Below are 22,064 nucleotides of genomic sequence, written 5' to 3' on the forward strand. Positions count from 1 at the left end.
TTCTCTATCACTAAAAGGCCTATACTTAGCTTCGGAATTGGCCCACCAGGTCAGGGGAACAAATGGCCTTTTGTTTGATCTGAGTCTGCAGGATTCAAAAGCTGGTATGGACTGGTAGCTAGGAGCGCCTATCTCGTAGCGTGTGTTGACTGGAGACTTACTTGGTTGATGCGGCAGCTTAGGCAGTTCACTCTCAAGAGTTGATTCGAGTTGCTGAGTGACCCTGCCAAGAAGGACAATTTGAACTTGGGAACTCTATTTTATAGTCCCCAGGGGCTTCCCGCCATTCGGGGCGGACCCCGTATCTGGTTCCAAGTGATTGGACTACGTTCCGATCACTTGGATCGATTTCTCCAATACTGGAGTTGTTCCCTGATCACTGGGTGGTCCCGAGGTGTCCGTTGGCCTTCCTTTGTCTTGGCTCCTGCTGGCACCAAGGAGTCTGGCTTGGCCTTATTCGCCTTAAATGTTTTGATTGTTCCCGGGGATTGCTCAGTAGTATGCAGATGGCTGTGAGTTTCAGTGCTGTCTGGGCTTTTGCAAGTTCTAATACACAGGATTTTTGCACTTGTTAGTTTCTGCCTGTGTTGGCTGAATTTCCCTGTAGTCTTTGCGGAACTCCATTTTAAGTCGGGAAGTGGCCAACCCAGGTGGCTACACTCCCTCCTTGTGATCCCTAAAGCGAAACGTGAAGGATCACATAACTGCGTTGTCTTCACTTCCTGACCCAGCGAGCACTCTTCCATGGCCTCTACACTGACCATAACTATACAATGAAAATTTTAACTAACAATTCTAAGTGGCTCTATGTCAGACAGGGACATGCATTACAACAACAAAAAAACGGTACCTCTAACTATCCTCAATAAACTATTCTCACTCAAACAATCAAAAATAATCTACAACACTTTAAATGTACAAATAGCAGCAACACAAGTTTGTCTGGCTTGGCAGTCAAGCACAGAGGTGTACAATATTACCGCTGTAAACAAAACACATTTCTTTATTTGCAAAAGATGCAACACAAATGTTCTTTATTGTAGCTCAAGGGGTTCGGGGTCCTGGTGATAACCGAAAATAAGGGATCTTACCCTGTATACCGGGGTGCGAGAGTGGTAGGCTCTCCTTCGCCATTTCCTCATGCGGATAGTCTGCATGATTCTGCAGAGTATCGCCAATACTAGAAGGGATTCAATTACGTATGATAGTGAATACCAGGTTATAAACCTATCACACCATGATTGTGTGTCGGTGACTATCTCGGGGTTAACTATTTCAGGGTGTAGTGTATGGTAGGGGTGGGAATCATTCATGGCCTGTATGGTAGGGGTCAGGGGGTTCGCATTCACCCGGAACCGGATACGAATTACAATAACGACGAAAAATACGTATGACGTCATCATTGTTGTCTTCTTTCCTTTTCGTCTCTTCCTTTCTGTTTCTTCTCTCTTCCTGGAGCTTCTGGAATTCTGTGGATCAAGCATAGTTTCTGATACTATCTTGGTTAATATCTCATGCGTTAGCATGTCTGTCTTGTAGTGCCAATTTCCCTTTATAATTTGTCACCATGTGTGACTCCCTCATTTTTCTTTTTAAATCGAATAGTCAGGACAAGGCGCACTTAAAAAAAAATACTGAAACAGTGCGAGCCGTCTCGCAGGCTGTGCGATTTACCATCCAAATGTTTGAGGATGTAAATAGCAGAGGGATGGCAACCGAAGGGTTGCCCGAAAACATAACAAAACGTTTTGAACCAAGAGTGCCAAAATGAGGTGCGTATGGGCCGCGAAGGGTAAGATTTGGATGGAATCCCCAGGTAGGACGGTGATCAATGCCGCATGTGCTCTACCCGAGCGTAGTTGACCAGAGGGGGTTTCCTCAGGCAGGGCGGAGACCAGTGCCGTTTCTCCACTGCCTGAGCAACCGGCAAGAACGGGCAAAAATGTAGCCATCGTGGGGGGTTGCGGTAAGGGTTCTACCGTCGAATCAGAAGAGCAGTTATGAACGGGGGCTGGCAAGCTCTCAGCGGTTTCTGCCGATAAGCGTGCCGGCAAGTTTTCACCGGTTTCTGCCGACAAATATGGCGTGTGGCCGTGGAACGTCCGAGTGTACAAACAACACATAACAATAACACTAACAAACAAACATTGAACAACATGCTGCAGGTTCCATCAGAAAGGACACCGTTTCTCCCAAGCGGTTCCTTTTTTAAAACATCATCTGGACACCTCAGTTATCAGTTGCGAACAGGGTCGCAAAGGGGTTCTCGTTTTGGGAGTCAGACTCAAAGTCATCCTCTTCTCCCGGATGCCATACTCTGGAATGGATGAGGGTTGATAAAACTGCATGGTGTGACTTAGGGTCCATCTCGTCGTTTCGGTCGAGCCTGTATGAATTGTCGCGGTGCCAAAAGGTTGTGTCTAATTCTGTGGGGACGGAGTCGGGGTCGTCATTGTAGGGCGGTGGTCTTTGGTGGGGTTTGTTGAGGAATGTGATCAGGAAGGGATTATCATAGATTATCATAGAATTTACACTGCAGAAGGAGGCCATTCAGCCCATCGAATCTGCACCGGCTCTTGGAAAGAGCACCCTATCCAAGATCAACACCTCCACCCTATCCCCATAACCCAGTAACCCCACCCAACACTAAGGAGAATTTTGGACACGAAGGGCAATTTATCATGGCCAGTCCACCTAACCTGCACATCTTTGGACTGTGGGAGCACTCTATCAATCTGAACACTCGAATCTTGTTCAGATTCGCTGGGTGTGGGTCCTGTTGCATGGGGATAATAGGGAGGCGTGCTGTGGCTATTGTCTGTGTCACAGTCGCTGTCTCTGCTGCTGCTGTCTGTGCGTGTTCTGGGGCGGAGTCTAGAGTTCGGGGGTGGAGTCGACGGCGAGTCCGTTAGGTGGGGTGGACGTGTGGGGGGAGGGTAGGGGTACGTTGGCTGTGGGCGGGGTGTGGTATGCTGCGTCGAGCATGACGTGGTGTGAGTGGTTAGACTGCGAGCCACATGCCTTGAGCTGGTTAATATGGAACCACGCAGTCTTCCCGTTGGGGTACTTAATTTTATAGACGGAGGGGCTTACTTTGTCCGCAATGGAGTACGGACCCGAATACTTCGGTGACAGGAATGTGCTGGGGTTGTAAATGGAGACCATGACCTGCTGTCCTACCTCAAACTCAGTCGCATGCACTGTCTTGTCGAGGACAAGCTCAGCTGACTGGAAGGCCTCGGTATTATCCGGCCGGTATGGTTTGCTGATTGGGCAGCATTGGTAGTCCCAGTTCTAAAGCCAGGCAACACTGCCTGTGCAGTGATATAAGTTGACCTTCAACAAAGCCTCCAGTCTGGACAAGTACCCAATGCTGTACACGAAGTAATCTGGGGACCATTCATTTTCCAAGCTCGACATAAACCATGCCGATCTCCAGCAGGAGCTTGACTCTGATTCCCAGCATTAAGTAACGATTAATATGCACAGGGGCCTCTACGAATACACAAGACTGTTTTCTAGAGTGTCATCGGCTTGTGCAATGTTTCAGCACGTTACCCGGTCTCCTGGGTCGGAAATCACCTGGGCGGGATTACTGCAGGTCACACCAAATGTCAGCCTGGCATGGTGGTCCTCACGGTCAACCAAGGATGGAACGCCTTGAGGGAGTTGCCCCCAAAGTCCTTCCAATGTCCACCCTCCCCTCAACAATGCAGTACCTGCCCACCCCTCCTCTACCAACCCCCCCCACCCCCCACCCCCACAAGAGACCCCCTTATTAGGGAGACTCAATGGGACCCCCTAATTGAAGGAACCCCCACATAGACCCCCCAACTGTAGGGACCCCCCAAAGGGATCCCTACCTGAAGGAATCCCCCATAGATACTTCTGAACTAAAGGAACCCCCCACAGAGCTCCCATAACTAGAGGGACCCTCACAGAGAACTTCTAACTAAAGGACACCCCCCACAGAGCTCCCCTAACTAGAGGGACCCTCACAGAGCTCCCCTAACTAATGGAACCCTCCACAGAGATACCCTAACTAGAGGAACCCTCACAGAGCTCCCCTAACTAATGGAACCCCCACAGAGATCCCCTAACTGGAGGGACCCTCACAGAGCTCCCCTAACTAAAAGAACCCCCCACAGAGCTCCCCTAACTAGAGGGACCCTCACAGAGCTCCCCTAACTAAAAGAAACCCCCACAGAGCTCCCCTAACTAGAGGGACCCTCACAGAGAACCTCTAACTAAAGGACACCCCCCACAGAGATCCCCTAACTAGAGGGACCCTCACAGAGAACCTCTAACTAAAGAACACCCCTCACAGAGATCCCCTAACTAGAGGGACCCTCACAGAGCTCCCCTAAATAAAGGAACCCCCCACAGAGCTCCCCTAACTAGAGGGACCCTCACAGATCTCCCCTAACTAAAAGAACCCCCCACTGAGATTCCCTAACTAGAGGGACCCTCCCAGAGAACCCCTAACTAAAGGAACCCCCCACAGAAATTCCCTAGCGAGAGGGATCCCACAGAGACCCCCTAACTAAAGGGCCCCCCCACAAGGAACTCTTGATGAAAGTGAACTTCCCCCCTTCCAGCAACCCCCCCCTCAGAAAAGAGACCCCTGTCTGGAAACTAGAGAGCACTCCAAACAGGAGCATAGAACAAATTACAGCTGAACACGCATCTGGATCTCCATGTGTCCATTCCTGCAAGGAGAACAGCTGTGAGCTGTGTTTAAACCCCTTATCCAATAGCTGCAAGCCATTCATTCATTTTCTGTGGTGGGCTGCGATTGACAAAAAACAGCTGCACCCTTCATTCACATCTCCCTTCATGGATGAGTGACTCTCGGTGCTGAAACCCCAATGTTTACAAACATCAACCACATCTAAGAGTGGTGAGTGCATTGCAATCACACGCTTCCAACCACGTTGTCCTGACACATGGCGTCCTGGGGATTTCGACCCTGTGGGCCTTGACACTGAGATACGAGAGGTGGTACACTCCAACTCTGAGATGGAGACCCAGGCATAAAGTCATAGAGTCATAGATGTTTACAGCATGGAAACAGGCCCATCGGGCCAGCTTGTCCATGCCGCCCAGTTTCTGTCACTAAACTAGCCCCACTTGCCTGCATTTGGCCCTTAGCCCTCTATACCCACCCTGCCCATGTAACTGTTTAACTGCTTTTTAAAGGACAAAATTGTACCCGCCTCTACCACTGCCTCTGGCAACCTGTTCTAAATGCTCACTACCCTCTGTGTGAAGAAATTTCCCCTCTGGTCTCTTTTGTATCGCTCCCCTCTCACCTTAAACCTATGCCCTCTAGTTCTAGACTCCTCTACCTTTGAGAAAAGAGGTCGACTACCTACCTTATCGCTGCTCCTCATTATTTTATAGACCTCTATAAGATCACCCCAAAGCCTCCTGCGCCCCAGGGAAAAAATTCCCAGCCTATCCACCCTCTCCTTATAATTCAGACAATCAAGTCTTGGCAGCATCCTTGTAAGTCTGAGGCTTCTGACGGCAACCTGGCTAGGGATCAGTAGCCAGGGGTTCCCCCCAAGCCGGTCATCGAGGAAACGACGTTGCCTGCCACTCTGCACACGCCCCGGCCCAGCCCTGCAGCCACTGAAAGTGCAGCCGCCGGCAAAGTGGAGCAGGCGCGCTCCTGCTCTCCCTTCTTCAGAGGGACTTACGCACTTCGGGAGGAAGGGATGTTATAACCCCCATGAGACCCATGGGGACGACGTGAATAATCTCGCCGTGAGCCCCGTAGAGAACAAGCTCTCTCACTGAGGGGTGGAGGCCCATCACCGGACTAGTTACCTCAGTGTCTTAAAAACTGGCCCAGGTAGGAGCCAAGCTGTAGATTAGTCCCGGCTGGGATGGATACTTGTAAATACTATACTTTTGGTAATAAACCATTTTTGACTCTCCTTTCTGGACTCCTCCATGTTTACTAAAGCAGTGATGGGCCCTATTTCTGAACCACTATAGTCCTTGTGGAGGTGGTACCCCTTCATATTGTTACATAAGGAGTTTCAGCCATGATGAAGAAATAGCAATGTATATCCCAGCCAGGATAGTGTGCCTTATGGAGGTGATGCTGCTCTCATATTATTATTGTCTTTGTCCATTCTTCAGGTAAAAATTGCAGAGGTGGCAGGTGCTGTTGAGTAATCTGGGTAACTTGCTATAGGGTGCGATTCGCCGGCCTCGTTATGCTCTCGCTTGAGTGAAACAAGGCTGATGAATAGTGGGCCAGGCACGAAACAGTTTGTGTTGCAACAGGCCCACTCTCGTAGGCGAAATCGGTATCTCGCCGTAGCATGGCGAGAAACAAATTTTCACCATTTAAGCCCTCTTTACATAAAATTAACGAGAGTCACCCCATATCCAACGGCCTCCTAGCATTCATCAGCCTCCCCAACAAGTGATCATACAGGTCCCAATTAGTACTCCTTTTGAAAAACATGAGCTTGGCATAAGGGCTGCTGTGGGGAGCTGAGGGGGTGAATAGCCACCTTTGCTCACAGGGAAAGAACCCGGGGGTGCTGGGCTTGCCACCCCAGTGCTCGACGGGGAGTGGGGGACCCTCCGCAGGGGTGGGTCACCATGGGAATTTGGGGGGAAGGCGCTGGGGAGCAACTTGGGGGTGACCACGTGCTGGGACCCCGCTGGGTCCTGAGATCCAGCAGACCTCAGACTGGTGTGGATGACCCTCCAGGACCCTTGGAGGAACAGGACATCCCTCCTGGCCTCCACTGCACCTAGGTGCCTGGCCAGATCTGCATCCCTGAATCTTAGGGCTGGTCTCCTGGGTGCCATGGCTGCGAGCTGGCTGGGGTTGGCTGTGCAAGAGCTGTTTAAGTGCTGCTCTACCTTGTTAACGAGGGGCTGACGAGTGCGGTGCTGGTGAATCAGCTGGCGAGACTTCATTTGTTGCAAGAAGCCTGCGGGGCCTCTTTAGTGGACTAATTAACGCTGAATAGTGTTGCCAGCCTTGCTGGGCCAAGCGCTGGGAAGCTCGAGGCAGTTCCTGCTCGCTACCACACTTAGATATCTTTCCGGAGAATCCCGCTCATAGTGCTTGCTGTAAATAGTATACACTGCAGCTGCAGTGTACCAGTGGTGAGAGTGAATAATGGGGCAGTGCAGGGATAATGATTAAGTCATCTGCTTTGCCCCGTGAGTGGATGAGCTGCTTTGAGTGTTATTGCACCAGCGCCCATCCAAGTGAGTGTTGAGTGTGCCACCACTCTCCTGACCTGAGACTTGTAGATGCTAGAGAGGCTTTGATGGCTTAAGAGGTGAGTCACGCATTGCAGAGTACCTAGCCTCTGCAACCTCTTGTAACCATAGTAGGTATGGTTAGTCCATTTAAGTTTCTGATCAGTGTGATCCCCAAAACATTGATGCTGGGTGACTCAGCAGTGATGGTAATGTTGACGATCGGGGAGAGATAGTTGGGTTTCTTGTCGAAGATGGTCATTATCTGACAGGCGATCCAAATATTATGTACCACTTGTCAGCCCAAGACTGAAAGTAATACTGAAGACTGATCTAAACTGTTGCATTATTGGAGGAGTTGTAAATGAACACTTCAAAATCATCAGAAAACAATCCCACTAATCACTTCATAATGTCCTCAGACTTTGGGTGAATGTTCCCTGACAATCATGATCACCTCCCTGCAGAGTTTTCTTCTTATGTGATGAGGGCCAGAATTCTCCAGTCGTCGGGATTAAATGTTCCCGCCGGCAGCAGAACCCCAGCAGCGGGATCCAGGCGGTGTTGGGGTGGCTTCAATGGGAAATCCCATTGACAAGTGGCAGGGAGACAGAATCGTGCAGCCAGCGAATGGCACGCTGCTGAGAAATGGCTGGGGGACCGGAGAACCCAGAGGTGTGAAGCTGACTGGATATGTGGTAATCTGGCCTAGATTCAATGAGCAGTTAATGGTGAATAGCTGTCCCTTGGGTGCACAATTTATGACTCTTTGTATCACCTTATTGATGCTTTGGAGGGTACATGAATTATTGGCTTTTTTTGTTTTAGATTCCTTATTTAAGGAAGGATATAAAAGTGTTGGAGGCGGTCAGAGGAGGTTATCTAGATTGATACCTGGAGTGAGCAGGTTGTCTTATCAGGAAAGGTTACTCTGACTGGGCCTTTTTCCACTGGCGTTTAGAAGAATAAGGAGTGACTTGATTGAAAATGTAAGATCTGTGGTGATATGCCTGTAAGCAATATCATAGATGGATGGATGCGACCTCCAATCAGCAGGTGGTCATGTGACCAGGGACGCCCATATAAAGGGAGACACATCCGGCCATCACCAGATGGTTGCAGGAGATGATAGTAAGACACACAGTTGAACAGTCGTGCTAGGTGTAGTTCCAGAGGAGTACAAAGAAACTCCATGATAACGTGTTCTGTAACTGATTGCTATCTTACCACGTCCGATTCAATAAAGATACTGGATTGGACAAGTCAAGGTGTTTGGTGGATTCCTTTGCAAGGCATAGAAGACCAAACACAAAAGATCCTGAATGGTATTGACAATATATATCACTCGATGGATGGAGTAGTGATAGATTGCAACACAGCTTCAAGTTACAGCACTATGGTTAGTTCCAACTCCCTTAGAGTTGAAGGTGCCTACAGCAATGTGATTATCCTTAAAAATAATAACCGCCAAGTTATAGGAATGGTGCTCAGATTTTAAATGAGGCAAAATCTATAGCCACTTAAAATCTCCTCTAAAAATATAATGGCTTGTTTGCCGCAGGCGCAAATCCCGTTATGACCACTAAATCTCACGAGAGGGCCAAAACAGGATTTTCGCTTGCGAGGTCTCGGTTTGAGATCTTCTCAGCCCCACCAATGATATGATCAGCTATAGGCTCAGAAAAGGCTGAAACCTGCAGATTTCAATTGGAATTAATTGGAATTAATTTAAATGTACTTAGCATCTACCCACGATGGATCCTCTCCCCTGGTGATAAGACGTCACACTGGCACGAATCAATACTTGTTTTCAAAATAGAAAGCCAGTCATGATGACCATGCTGTGGTGCAGAGGTACTTGGGGCAACAAGGATTGAGGGCCAAGGCTGGGCATTGCCTCTAGCAGTGCCAAGTGGGCACTACCAGGGGGTAACCCTCCTCCACTGGGGGGCCGAAGGGGAGATTCCCCTTACGTGTGGTGGGGGCCGGGGGGAGCCCTGATGACAGCGCAGGGGGACGGGAGAGTGCCCCGATACTTCCATGGTGGCCCTATCAGGCCCCGCCCACCAGAGTGATGGTGTAAAACAGGCCCTCAGACTTTCTGTGCACTGAGTGAAGTCTGGTTTGAAAACTCAGCAGTGTTTCTGGAGAGAGACCATAAGACCATAAGACATAGGAGCGGAAGTAAGGCCATTCGGCCCATCAAGTCCACTCCTCCATTCAATCATGGCTGATTTCAACTCCATTTACCCGCTCTCTCCCCATAGCCCTTAATTCCTCGAGAAATCAAGAATTTATCAACATCTGTCTTAAAGACACTCAACGTGCCGGCCTCCACCGCGCTCTGTGGCAATGAATTCCACAGACCCACCACTCTCTGGCTAAAGAAATTTCTCCTCTTCTCTGTTCTAAAGTGACTCCCTTTTATTCTAAGGCTGTGCCCCCGGGTCCTAGTCTCCCCTGCTAATGGAAACAACTTCCCTACGTCACACCGGTTTAAGTCAGAGCCTGACACTCTGACACACTTTGGGGAAATTCTGTCCATTGTATCAGAAAATTAGACCCAAGTTCTGTTTTCATACAAATTATGTAAGTGCTGCATTCTCTTCTTCTTTGGTAGTTTATTGCGATTGAGGATGAATTGCTTCCACTCTGTGTTGAGTGGTCTGAGATGGCCTTATGTCCAATTTGTAATTGCAGATTCTGCCATATGTCAGGCAGATAGTGCTTGAAGAATCAGACAGGTGAGGATTTTGGAGGTTTGACTTCACCTTTGCATGCTCCTGACAATCAATGTCTCTTGATGTGGTCATTGCCTTTCCAAATGAGTCTTCTTCATTTTGATTGGTCGCAAGGCAGAGGGTGTCATGAGTTGGCAGGAATGTTTGAAATTTTCTGGGATGCTATAAGGGAATCCCTAAAGTGTGTCCGCTGTCCTCTTGGGAGTTTCCTGCCGTGAGTTCCGACTAGAAAAGTTATTTTGGGAGTCTGGTGACAACATAGGAGTGACATGCCTCACCCAGCAGAGCTGGTTTTGAATGCTGGAAAGGTTGGCGCAGGAGAGGATACTGCTGTTGACCACCTTTCTTGCCACTGGATTTGAGGATCTTATGAAGGCACCACTGATTGTACTCTCCAGTGATTTGAGGTTCCTGCAGTGGGATGTCCAAGTCTCCGAAGCATATGGGAATGTGAGGATCACCCAGTAAACCATAACCTTCATCTCGAATTTGAGATCCTGAGCCTTAAATGCCCCTTAGTCTGCCAAAGCAGATTCTGTTGGCATATTGCAGGCGTTAATGAAGTGCTGTGTACAAACATAAAGGCTCACCTGATATTCCAGTGAATGAATACTCTGTCTGGTCCCAGGAATTACGCCATGCAGGCCTGGTTTAGCCCAGTTTCGGTCCCTGGTGTGTGTTTAGGTACTCTCAGTTGTCATGGTAATAGAGATCCTAAAATTGGCTTCAGTGCTTTTGGCTCAAAAGAGGAAATCAAGTAAAATTCCCACTCCTACCCGTTATCAGTAAGTCTGTTGGAAAGTGCAAGATCAATCTTAGCGTTATGGCTTATTAATTGATGAGGCTCACATACTAAAATGAAGTGAAGTAGAGAAAGGCTGCTGGTGGTCATGACATCTGTAACAGTCACTGTTTTAATCACCAGGCTGCAGAATGATTGCCATATGTTAATGTTTTACTTTACCAAATGCAAATTATATACTAGAATGGAAAATGCTGGGAACACTCGACAAGTCAGCGGTATTTGTGGACGAGAACAGATTTAGGGATGGATTCTCCAATTTTGCGGCCATGTCCGGAGGAAGCGTCTGGTCTTATGACTAAAATGTCGGCTGTGCCCCCGCACCGATGCTCCACCTGGTGGGGGGGCTAGTAGCCACGCCATGTAAAGCCCCTGGCTTTACCTGCAGATACGGACGCAGAATGGCTGGGTCCGTGGCCATGCATGCACATGGTGGCGGCCTGCCGCAGCTGTGCTGTACAACATGGCGCCGGCCACGTGCGGACCCCGCCTGACAGATAGTGCCCCCCTGTAACCCCCCTCGCCACCCCCGAACAGCCCCACCCAGCAGTACCCCTAGCCCCCGCCGAACCCCCCCCCCCTCCGATTGTGGCGGTGCAGGACACAGTCCGCAGCCGCCGCGCCAGGTTCATAAAATTTGAGAGGACTCGTGTCCCACGCTGTCGTGAAGTCGGCCCATCGGGGGTGGAGCATCGGGAGAAGGCCTCGGGTGACATTTTTGAGGGGGCGGAGAATCCGAAAAACGGCACCGCTCCCCGATTTCGGCATCAAAAAAAGAAGGTTTCGGGCCGATCGCCGAACGCAATTTCAAGGTATTTTCAATCATGGATTGGTTTCCTTTAATATTTTCAAGCTATGTGAACCTGCCAGTTTTTAATTCCTTCTAACCACCCTGCAGCCCATGCCCCATCCTTTTAGCTCTTCAACATTGAATTATGCCTTTAATTTCTTTGATTTCTCTCATTATGGTCTGGACTTTCATCTCTGAGCAGCTGTGGGGAAAGTTCAGCCTTCCCAACTTGAGAGAATGTGGCCACAAAGACAGGACCTTCACTGCCAGGACATGGGTTTGAACTGCAATTGGGTCAGCAAGGAAAGAGCTCGGAGGCAGCCAAAGCCACTCCAACCTGGCCAGTTCCATTGTGGGGATAGGCATGTCCAATTCTTTTGCAGTTGTGCCACTGAGTCATAGCCCCAGCATCTAAGAGGTGTCATGAACTACCATCAAGGGAATTTTTGAAAGGTAATTTCAAAAGGTTCTCCTCATGTCAAACCATGCCCCTTCATGTCCCCCCCAACCCCAGCCCCACTTTCCAAGCCTAATTATGTATTCTTGGGTGAGAGCCAATGGGCGAGATTCTCCACTCCCGCGCCGGTTGGGAGAATCGCCTGGGCCGCCAAAATTTCCCGGGACGCCGGTCCGACGCCCTCCCGCGATTCTCCCAAGCGGCAGGAACGGCCCCGTCGAGTTCCGTGGGCCGCAGGCCGGAGAATCGGCGGAGACACCCAAAATGGCGATTCTCCGGCACCCCCGCTATTCTCAGGCCCGGATGGGCCGAGCGGCCAGGCCAAAACGGCGGGTTCCCCCCGGCGCCGTCCACACCTGGTCGCTGCCGTCGGGAACTTCGTGGGAACGCTGGGGGGGCGGCCTGCGGGGGTGGGAGGGGGGATCCTGCACCGGGGGGTATCTCAAATGTGGCATGGCCCACGATCGGCGCCCACCAATCATCGGGCCGTCCTCTCTGAAGGAGGACCTCCTTCCTTCCGATGGCGGCCCCGCAAGATCCGTCCGCCAGCTTCTTGCGGCGCGGACTCCGAGAGGACGGCAACCACGCATGCGTGGGTTGGCGACGGCCAACCCGCGCATGCGCGGGTGATGCCAGTTATGCGGCGCCGGTCACGTCATCTATGCAGCACCGCCTTTACGCGGCGAGAAGGCCTGGCGCATGTAGATGATGCGGCCCTAATCCTAGCCCATTGTCGGGGCCTGAATCGGTCGGGATCGGCGCTGTTTCGCGCCGTTGTGAACCTCGACGGCGTTCCCGACGGCATGGGCACTTCGGCGTGGGAGTGGAGAATCCCGCCCAATATATCCATTATTCTAATGAAAAGCTGAGTTCAGGGAAAACATTGCTGAATTGTCCGCTCTGGCTCTCTGATCTCTGCTGTCAATTACACAATGTTTATTCACACAAGTTTAAAGGGTTTTACATCTTGTAGTTTCTGTTTCTGGTACCTGAAAGAGTCCGAATGATTGACACTGTTATTGCATTGACGTGAAAGGGTTTGTTAAAAAAAAACCTAGTGGAAAATAATGAACAAAAAGCTGATTTTAAAAATATTTTTTCACACATCCTATTGTCACTCTTGGGTTCATTTATATTGTACAGTGGGTGAATGAGCATGCAAGCACCACAGTTTGGCATAGGAGGTGTGAGGAGGCAGAGGAAGTCGGTGGGGACCATAATGTAGCATGGGGGGGGGGGCATGAGGACCTTTTGAAACCCCGACTCTTTAAAAACCTGGCCCAAATCTACTAAAAAATTGTGGAAGGCTCGGATATGCCTATCCCCTCAATGGAGCCAGACAGGTGCGGGCTTTTGAATCCAATCAATCTGCATCCTATTTTTTAGGGGCGACCCTAGACCTGGAATGTTTCAGTCCCCCAATCAAGCCTAACCCCCTGAGGAATCCCCCCCTCCCCCAAGCACTGGGCAAGGAGCTCCAGTGCCCTTGAGCTGCATGTCCGAAAATTGAAATGGCTATTCACCTCCTCAATTTCCCTCAACAGCCGTTGCACCAACAGTGTCCATGTAAATATCTCGCTGAGGAGCTGGTTAGTTCCTGGGAGGCCATTACACTTGACTTCAAATTCGCTAATGAGATTGATATTAATGCAAATTGGGGTTAATGATATGCTCGCCATTTGTGGGAGAGATCATTGAACTCACAATCAGGAGCGGGCTGGTTAGATAGCACGCTGATTCACTCCCAGCGCAAGGCTCGATTTTGGCCTTTCCTGCAATGTAACTGGCGCGTCCAGGTCTGCACCTGGCGCAAAGCGGTGATTAAATCACGGCCATAAAAACTGTCACCATGTGCAAACTCAAGTATTAATTCAAAAACCGACTCAATAAATAATGCAAACAACATTAGAACTAATTGCAATTGTGCATTCCTTTAGTGCCTGTCTTCTGTGCAACGTGAGCTTTCCTTTTGCTCCTGTGAGACTGCAGTATAGCAGGTTGGAAGCTGCTGTCTTTCAGTGGGAAGACTGCTGCTGACCTTGGAGGATGAATGCAAGCAGCCCTGAGCCTAGAGGGCCTGGATTCAGATGCATCATCTGGGCTGCAGTCTAGCTTGCAACTTGCTTAAAACCTTCCCTAGCATTTGTTTCTAATTTTTCTTTTAGGCCTTGTTGCTGTTTCAATACTCTAGAAAAAAATTATTATGATTTTCTTTCCAGGATCAAAGTTCTTTTTTAAAAATATATATTTTAATTTTTCCAATTTTGGGGCAATTTAGCGTGGCTAATCCACCTACCCTGCATATCTTTGGGTTGTGGGGGTGAAACCCACAGAGACACGGGGAGAATGTGCAAACTCCACATGGACAGTGACCTGGGTCCTGGATTGAATCCATGTCTTCGGCGCCTCGGCGCCATGAGGTAGCAGTGCTAACCACTGCGCCGCCGTGCTGCACCGCCAGGATCAAAGTTTAATGGAAGAAATATCTGTTCGTAGATGATAGAGGCAGTTAAACAATTTTGGCTGCTGTTGTTTTTGGTTTGTTTTCTGTTGTCCTATCCTGTAGATCAGGTTGAATATGTGCTGTTATTGTGGTCTTTCGATCCTGGAACATGGTGACTTTGGAACATTACATAATTGCTGAAGCTGAAATAAGTGTGGTATCATTTGATGGCATATTGCATAATTCTATTGCTCATCAAATTAACAAAAAGCAACAAAATATTTAATTTGTCGGTTAAACAAATAACTCTTTCATAAACGTTTGGCGACTGGTTGTCTATTCAAGCAGATGGATGTAATTACTTGGCAAAAAGTTTAATTCCGAACCCACCCTGGTAATGAATGCATAGCCAGAAAATTATTGGAATAATGAGTGGGTCATCATGATGAGGCCTCACAAACCTATTATAATTAGTGCTCCTTTTCTGAGAAAAGAATGAATGTACACTGAGAAACAAATACCTTTAATTTTATTTAATTGAGCAGAATAAAGCAAACTTCAGAGAACTATAGGATACATGTGAACTACAGCCAAAAATAAGTTTTAACAAAGTTGTAATTTTCTTGTTCGTTTAAACGTCACTTAAATGAGAATACTACGTGAGTAACTACTATATATATATATATGTATATATTTGCAATTGCTGGTGAGTGCATATAATTTAGGGAGTGCATGTGGAATAAGTTGTTAACGTCACTTTGAATTCTAAAAGGTCATAATTAGAAATCTATTGGGTTTGAATTTCCCATTGGCCTCCTCCGCAAGCTGAAGTGCAACAAAACCCTCCAGAACCAACACCCTGGATCCCATCCCAGAATGCCATTCCTGAGGACAGACTGGACAGAATTCTTACAGACATTTTGCTTTGACTTAAAGGGGAAAAGGTCCATTCACAGGCCCTTCCATTAGAAAATCACACTCTATGCCATGGAAACACAACAAAAAATACAGTTTCCACCTAATTTTATGTGAAGGCCCCTTGGAATTTTGCCTTGGCCACAATTGTAATTTAAGGCCACTGAATTTCTTGAGCAAGGCTTGAGGCAGCTATGGAAATTCTTTGATTAACAATGTGTGTTAAAAAAGTTACTAAATCAAATGCCTAACAAACCACTGGCTATGCCAATGATGATATCATTCTTCCCATATTAAAAACTGGATTGACTTTTGACTCCGATAATAATTTTGGATGATATTGTGCAACATGACATTAGGATAATAAGTCTGGAGAAATTTATTTTGCTCATTATATTTCTAGAGGTTAATTCAATTTTTTAGGTTAACTATCTTTAAAATCACTGGAGAGAAATTCAACACAAATGGGTACATTACTAATGTCACAGATCACGTGATATTTTGCTATCATATGCAGCCTACTTGAGGCGTATGCACCTGCCCTGCTCCGAATGTTTGGACAGTCCAATTTAAAGGGAAGATTATTGTTTCACCAAGGCGGTAAGAAGCCCTCCTAGTCTACTCTAATCTGCAGCTAAAAGCAACAGCAGTTTCCAGTGAGGTTATTTTTATGCAATGTAAGCTATGCAGTCTTGATGCATCCTTATCAAAGCTGACTTTTCAAGGTCAAGGCTGTTTATTGTAGATGTGTATTTGAGTTTGATTTATCTTTGGGACAGTGAGGAGCAATGATAACGTTTCCATATATTTTTTTCAGGAGATAGCAAAGGCACATAACATTGTTTAAAATCTAGAAAGATAACATTATTGAACAGATTATACCGGGTTTACAGTTCATGACCATCAATTGAATGGCTTCATGCAGACAGTTTATTTACATAATACATTTCTGGTTTCAACAAAAAATTCATAGCTACAATGTACCATTGGCAAAACAAACTTTGAGCCTTCATAATCAGTAAAGTGGTAGATATAGATGTACGAGGGGAGATTTTCCTATGCTTGCACCCAGTTACGTTGTATTGCTTGTGCACAACAAATATCAGAAAAAAGAGCATGCATTTGTCAAGCAGCCTACTCCATTTTCTTTCATTTCAACTAATGGAGAACTGGGTGGATTTCTTTACAGATGTGTGCTTTGACCTGTCAGATTCTCCAATGTTCAGTGTGCTCTTCAATCAGTATGCTAGGAAAACCTTCCCTGTATTTTCTAGTTAAAGGATGATCATGTTCAAACAACAATCGCAGGCCAACTACATTCATGCCAGAAATTACTTTATTTTACCATGGTGCTTCTCATACATTCTGCACTTTGTATTTTAAATAAACTATGTATAGTTTACAGAGCAGAAAAGATTATTTTTAACAGGAGACATCTCAGCTAAACATATCCTTGTTCGAGAGCCAGTGTCAAGGTTTGACTCATGACTCCTACAGATTGTCATAATCACAGTCATAATCTGTCATCCTGCAGATTATATATTTCCACTGACGGTCCCTGAAAATAATAAGTAAAAAGTGTGTATAAATGTGATGCTGCTTTATTAAAGGAAAAAAAACAATTAGAACAGAGAAGAAAGTTAGTGCACAGAACACTGGTTAATAATAATCTTTATTGTCACAAGTAGGCTTACATTAACACTGCAATTAAGTTACTGTGAAAAGCACTTAGTCACCACATTCCGGAGCCTGTTCGGGTGCATGGAGGGAGAATTCAGAATGTCCAAATGATCTAACAGCACGTCTTTTGGGACTTGCGGGAGGAAACCGGAGTACCCAGAGGAAACCCACGCAGACACGGGGAGAACATACAGACTCCACACAGACAGTGTCCCAAGCCGGGAATCAAACCTGGGACCCTGCCGCTGTGAAGCAACAGTGCTAATCATTGTGCTACCGCGCTGCAAACATCAGTATGTACGCAATTAATATTGTAGGATCAATTAATTTGGTTTGCTCTCCCAACACTGTGAATACCAGACTTACTTTGTTTGTCTTCAAGCAAATAGTGCAGAAATAACTGGAAAAGAAACTTGTTCAGTGCAGAATTAAAAACTATTGAAGTCTCAGCAATGTATGGAATGGTGCAAAACAAGTACAACACAAAAACTGGGCATGAACCATGTTGGTGCTGAACATACTGGTATCAAGTCTGGCCCCTATATTAGTACTGCACAGATAAATCAAATATATACTCAACTGCAAGGCAATTGCAGACCTAGCCTAGCCCATAAATTGTTCCACAGGTTACAATGCGTCCAGCAGCTTAATTGAATGGTGTTAAACTCCCAAGGGCCTAGAGGATAAACATCAATGTAGTATAAATATATACAGACCACAAGGTCTCAGATTCAGTTCATGGTCATTGCTGGGTCAACTGGAGAAGAAAGTGAGGTGCTATCATTGTCCCTTGGTTAGGGAGGAGCAAGTGAGTCAGAGTTCCCTTTCCTAATTCATATTCATTGTGCGAATGTCAGAATTGAGCTCAATTTTAATGTCCTCCAAAGTTGATTAACCTGCCAGGAGTCTCTATTTAGAACCATGCTGCCTTTTAATTTGCATGATGTAGTATTCAGCCAAACATAACCTGCACTGCTGACTTCAACAGGTGGTCCAGCAGAATGTATGGCCCTCTTATGTTTTTGATAGTTTGCTTCTCTATAAGGCATCTTGCCCTTCATAAAAAGGAGCTGCACCCATTGAAACAAGCTGTTGCTTAATCTCTCTAATGGCTGCAGTTAAAAGCTGAATAATTAGAGCATCAGGGAAGAGAGAGGGATCAGAAGTTATGGGTATGGTGCTGGAGGTCTTAGGGGTGGAGCCGACAAGAGGAATGAGACCATGGGCTGGATGCTCCTATTCTCAGGCTATGTCCTATGCCGGCATGGAAACGGTGGCATTTTATGACCGGAAATTTGGCGCAAAACGGCCACCGATCCTCCATTTGGTTGGGAGCTAGCAGGAAGGCAGCGTAGAGCACCCGATCTAGCTTCCATCACAGCCCGGAGATTTGCCGTGTCCGTGTCCACGCATGCGCACGGCGACGGTCGGCAGCGGCTGCGCTGTGCAACATGCGCTGGCCGCGCCTAGACCAAGACTGCAAAACAGCGCCCCCCCTTTGGCCGGCTCATGAGCCGCAGCCCACCCCCAACAGTGCCCCCGGCCCCTGGCAAAGTTCCCCCTGCCCACGGATCGGCCCTCCCCCGACTGTGGTGGTGCTGGACTGAGTCCGCAGCCACCACGTCGAGTTCCCGAAGGTTGATAGCACACGCGACCGATGCCGCCGGGAACTTGGATGGTTGGGGGCGGAGCATCTGGGGGTGGGCCTCAGGCAATGTCCTGAGGCCGTCAATACAGCGCGCGGCGTACTTTGCAAGTACACCGTTTTGGAGGGGGCAGAGCATCGCGAAAGCAGCGCCGCCCCCGATTTGGTCAGAAACAGGTATTTTCCGGCCAATCACCAAACGCGATTTTGGTGTCGCCAACCAGAGAATCCCGCACCACGTTTCCATGGGGGACCAGAAAGCTCTCAAGAAACATCCTCCAAAGGGAACAGGAGCATTGATGGCAACAGGTCAATTCCTGGAATCACACCCCAAGGTCCCAGCGGCAATGCCGCAAAATGTTCAATTACCTCATGTGCGCCAAGATCAGTGAATGCACCTTGACATAACATTCCATCCCCATTTCACTACCAGCTTTCAAATGTCCCTAGCAGTCAGAACTCAGTCAAAAATTAAGTTACTGTACCTCATCCTCACACACCTATATAGCCAGCCTCACAGTCACCCCTCACAATCTCCGTATACTTTGAGTTAATCAGCTATGGCAGGTACATCACTGCAGCACAGTCACTAATGTTCTTCCCTCTCACATGCACACAAAGCCATGCACAATCACAGAGAGGAGAGTAAAATGGACAGGTACACCTTCATCACTGCTGCCTCACAGTTTCAGAGTCCTGGGTTTGATTCTGGCCTCGGCAACTTTCTGTGTGGAGTTTGCACACTCCTCGGGCGGAATTGTCCCCCCCACGCTGGGTGGGAAAATCGCTGGGACGCCGCGCGTCTCCTGCCACGCCGCCCCGGTGCCCGCACGCAATTCTCCCACCCACCCGAAACCGGCGCGGCGAGAATCACGGCTGGCCGCTAGGAGAATCGCCGCTTGCTGTTTGCAATGGGCGAGCTGCGATTCTCCAGCCTGGATGGGCCGAGCGGCCTGCCCAATACGACGGGTTCCCGCCGGCGCCGTTCACACCTGGTCGTTGCCGGCGGGAATGCTGGGGGGGCGGCTTGTGGGGGGGAGGGGGGTTCCTGCACTGGGGGGGCCTCAAATGGGGTCTGGCCCGCGATCGGTGCCCACCGATCTGCGGGCCAGCCTCTCTAAAGGAGGACCTCCTTTCCTCCACCGCCCCGCAAGATCCATCCGACATCTTTTTGCGGGGCGGCCTCGGGGAGGACGGCAACCGCGCATGCGCGGGTTGGTGCCGGCCAACCCATGCATGCACGGGTGATGTCATTTACGCACTGCCGGCCGTGTCATTTCGCGGCGCCGCTTTTACGCGGCACCAAGGCGCGTAAATGAGTCGACGTCGCTCCTAGCCCCCCGGGGGCGGGAGAATAGGGGGCTGGGAGCGGGCTCCGACTCTGGAGTGAAACGCTCCGGTTTTCACTCCGGCGTCGGCACTTAGACTCCTGATGGGAGAATTGCGCCCCACATGTCTGCATGTGTTTCCTCCGGGTGCTCTGGTTTCCTCCCCATGTCTGCGTGTGTTTCCTCCGGGTGCTCCGGTTTCCTCCCCATGTCTGCGTGTGTTTCCTCCGGGTGCTCTGGTTTCCTCCCCATGTCTGCGTGTGTTTCCTCCGGGTGCTCCGGTTTCCTCCCACAGTCCAAAGATGTGCTGGTTAGATGGAGTGGCTATACTAAAGTGCCACTAGGTGTGGTTATGGGGATAGGGTTGGGGATTGGGCCTAGGTAGGGTTCTCTTTCCGAGGGCCAGTGTAGACTCATTGGGCCGAATGGCCTCCTTCTGCACTGTAGGAATTCTATGATTCTCTCTGCTGCAGCCACGCCTGTTGCATCTGTTGTTGCCAAGAACAATGAGAATGATGATCTGTCCCTACTTAATGTCCCTTCTCAACTCCTACCTTACCCTTGTCCTGTGATTCAGTTCTCTGGGTGAGAACCTGATCAGGCCAGCACAGCAGGCCGGGAGAGTCATTATGAGTTTGACGCCTGGCAAGAATCTTTTTTTGGCACTCACACCCAATTTAATGATCAATCATGAATCCCACCTGGAGCTAGCAGCCCCGGAGAATCATGGCCATGTATTAAGAGAGAAGGCAGCTCTCACAGATCTGCTAGAAGCATTTGGCTTTAGAAGGCTAAAGAAGGAACATCTCTCTCAGCCTTGCTAGAAGAAAAGCCATCTTATGAAGTAATGTCTAAGAAAACAGATGTGGGAAAACTAAAGTCCAGCTAGTTAAGGAAAATAGAGAAATGAAGAGAAGTGTCCAAGAAGTCTAGAGCTAAGTAAACAGAGAACAAGATATAGTCCAGAAGAATTCAGAGAAGAGTAAACAAAGTGTTCTGAATGAAAGAAACAATTGTAGTAACCAGATTTAAAGTTGGACAGCAGCCTTCAAAGGTAAAACAAACATCTGATGCCATTTTAATACAATCTGGGAATCGAGAGCTAAAGCGATTATGAACAATTTCTACAGCAGTCAAGGTAAAGAATTCCTAAAGAAGTTGGTGTGAAATCCTGGACTGAATTTGCTGTTAAAAGTAGAGTGGAAGCTTCATTTAAAGAGTCATTTGGAAAACCTCGTCTGGATTCCGGAGTACAAATTGACAAAGGAAAGTATAATTATGAGAGAAGATTTTAAAGCATGTTTTTCGGAGTGGAATTTGGAAACTCTTACGTGCCAATCATCTGGGGAAACCTCGCGAGATTTACCAGCTTTGTCACACCTCACGAGATCGATCTCGCTAGGCATCGCGATCTAGATCCCACCCATAATGGGAGGGATCCAGATTTGCATATTCATGAGAGCAGTTAGGCTCACTTGAATATGTCTGTACTAGAGTTACTCAAGACACAGGATCTAACAGCCTCACCTCGCAGACCTTGAGTGGACGCCGTTTAGGACTGGTTTCCACAAATGTGAATCAGGTGATTGAGGGTTCCTGGGTGGTTGGACTCGGGGCAGGGTGGTACCCTGGCAGCCCAATGCCACTAAGGCACCATGACACTGATAACCTGGTACAATGGCACTGCCAGCTGCACACCCTGGCAGTGCCACCTGGGTGCCACACTGGCAATGTCAGTGACCCAGGCGTTACTGCCATGCTGGCAGGGGTGCTGCCAGGGTGCCAGCATATCAGTGCCAAGATGCCGAGGTGGCATATTTCCCGTGCCGGGGATCGGGTCCAGGGATGCACTGCCCTAATGAGGTGGGACATGGGGGTCTTGAAGACCCCTTAATTAGTAAGTTGGCGCATTGGGGGGGGGGGGGGGAGGGGTCCAGAGGTTGCGATGGGGAGATCAGAGATCAAAATGGCACTGATGAGCTGAGCTCATTGGTGCAGGAAATGAGCCTAAATGCGGCCTTGGCAGG

General features: G+C 48.5%; 1 protein-coding gene across 1 annotated transcript in view; it reads right to left on the reverse strand.

Annotated features, from left to right (window-relative positions):
• Positions 1-14,987: 14,987 nt before the first annotated feature.
• The window catches only part of dpt (dermatopontin), a 75,673-nt gene continuing 68,596 nt past the window's right edge, over positions 14,988-22,064 (reverse strand). The window contains exon 4 of the mRNA XM_072513814.1: positions 14,988-16,942. Coding sequence (XP_072369915.1) covers positions 16,876-16,942 — 67 coding nt within the window. The 3' untranslated portion in view covers positions 14,988-16,875. The remainder of the gene's footprint in view (positions 16,943-22,064) is intronic.

The sequence above is a fragment of the Scyliorhinus torazame genome, chromosome 8 (assembly GCF_047496885.1).
Source record: "Scyliorhinus torazame isolate Kashiwa2021f chromosome 8, sScyTor2.1, whole genome shotgun sequence".
Lineage (NCBI taxonomy): Eukaryota > Metazoa > Chordata > Chondrichthyes > Carcharhiniformes > Scyliorhinidae > Scyliorhinus > Scyliorhinus torazame.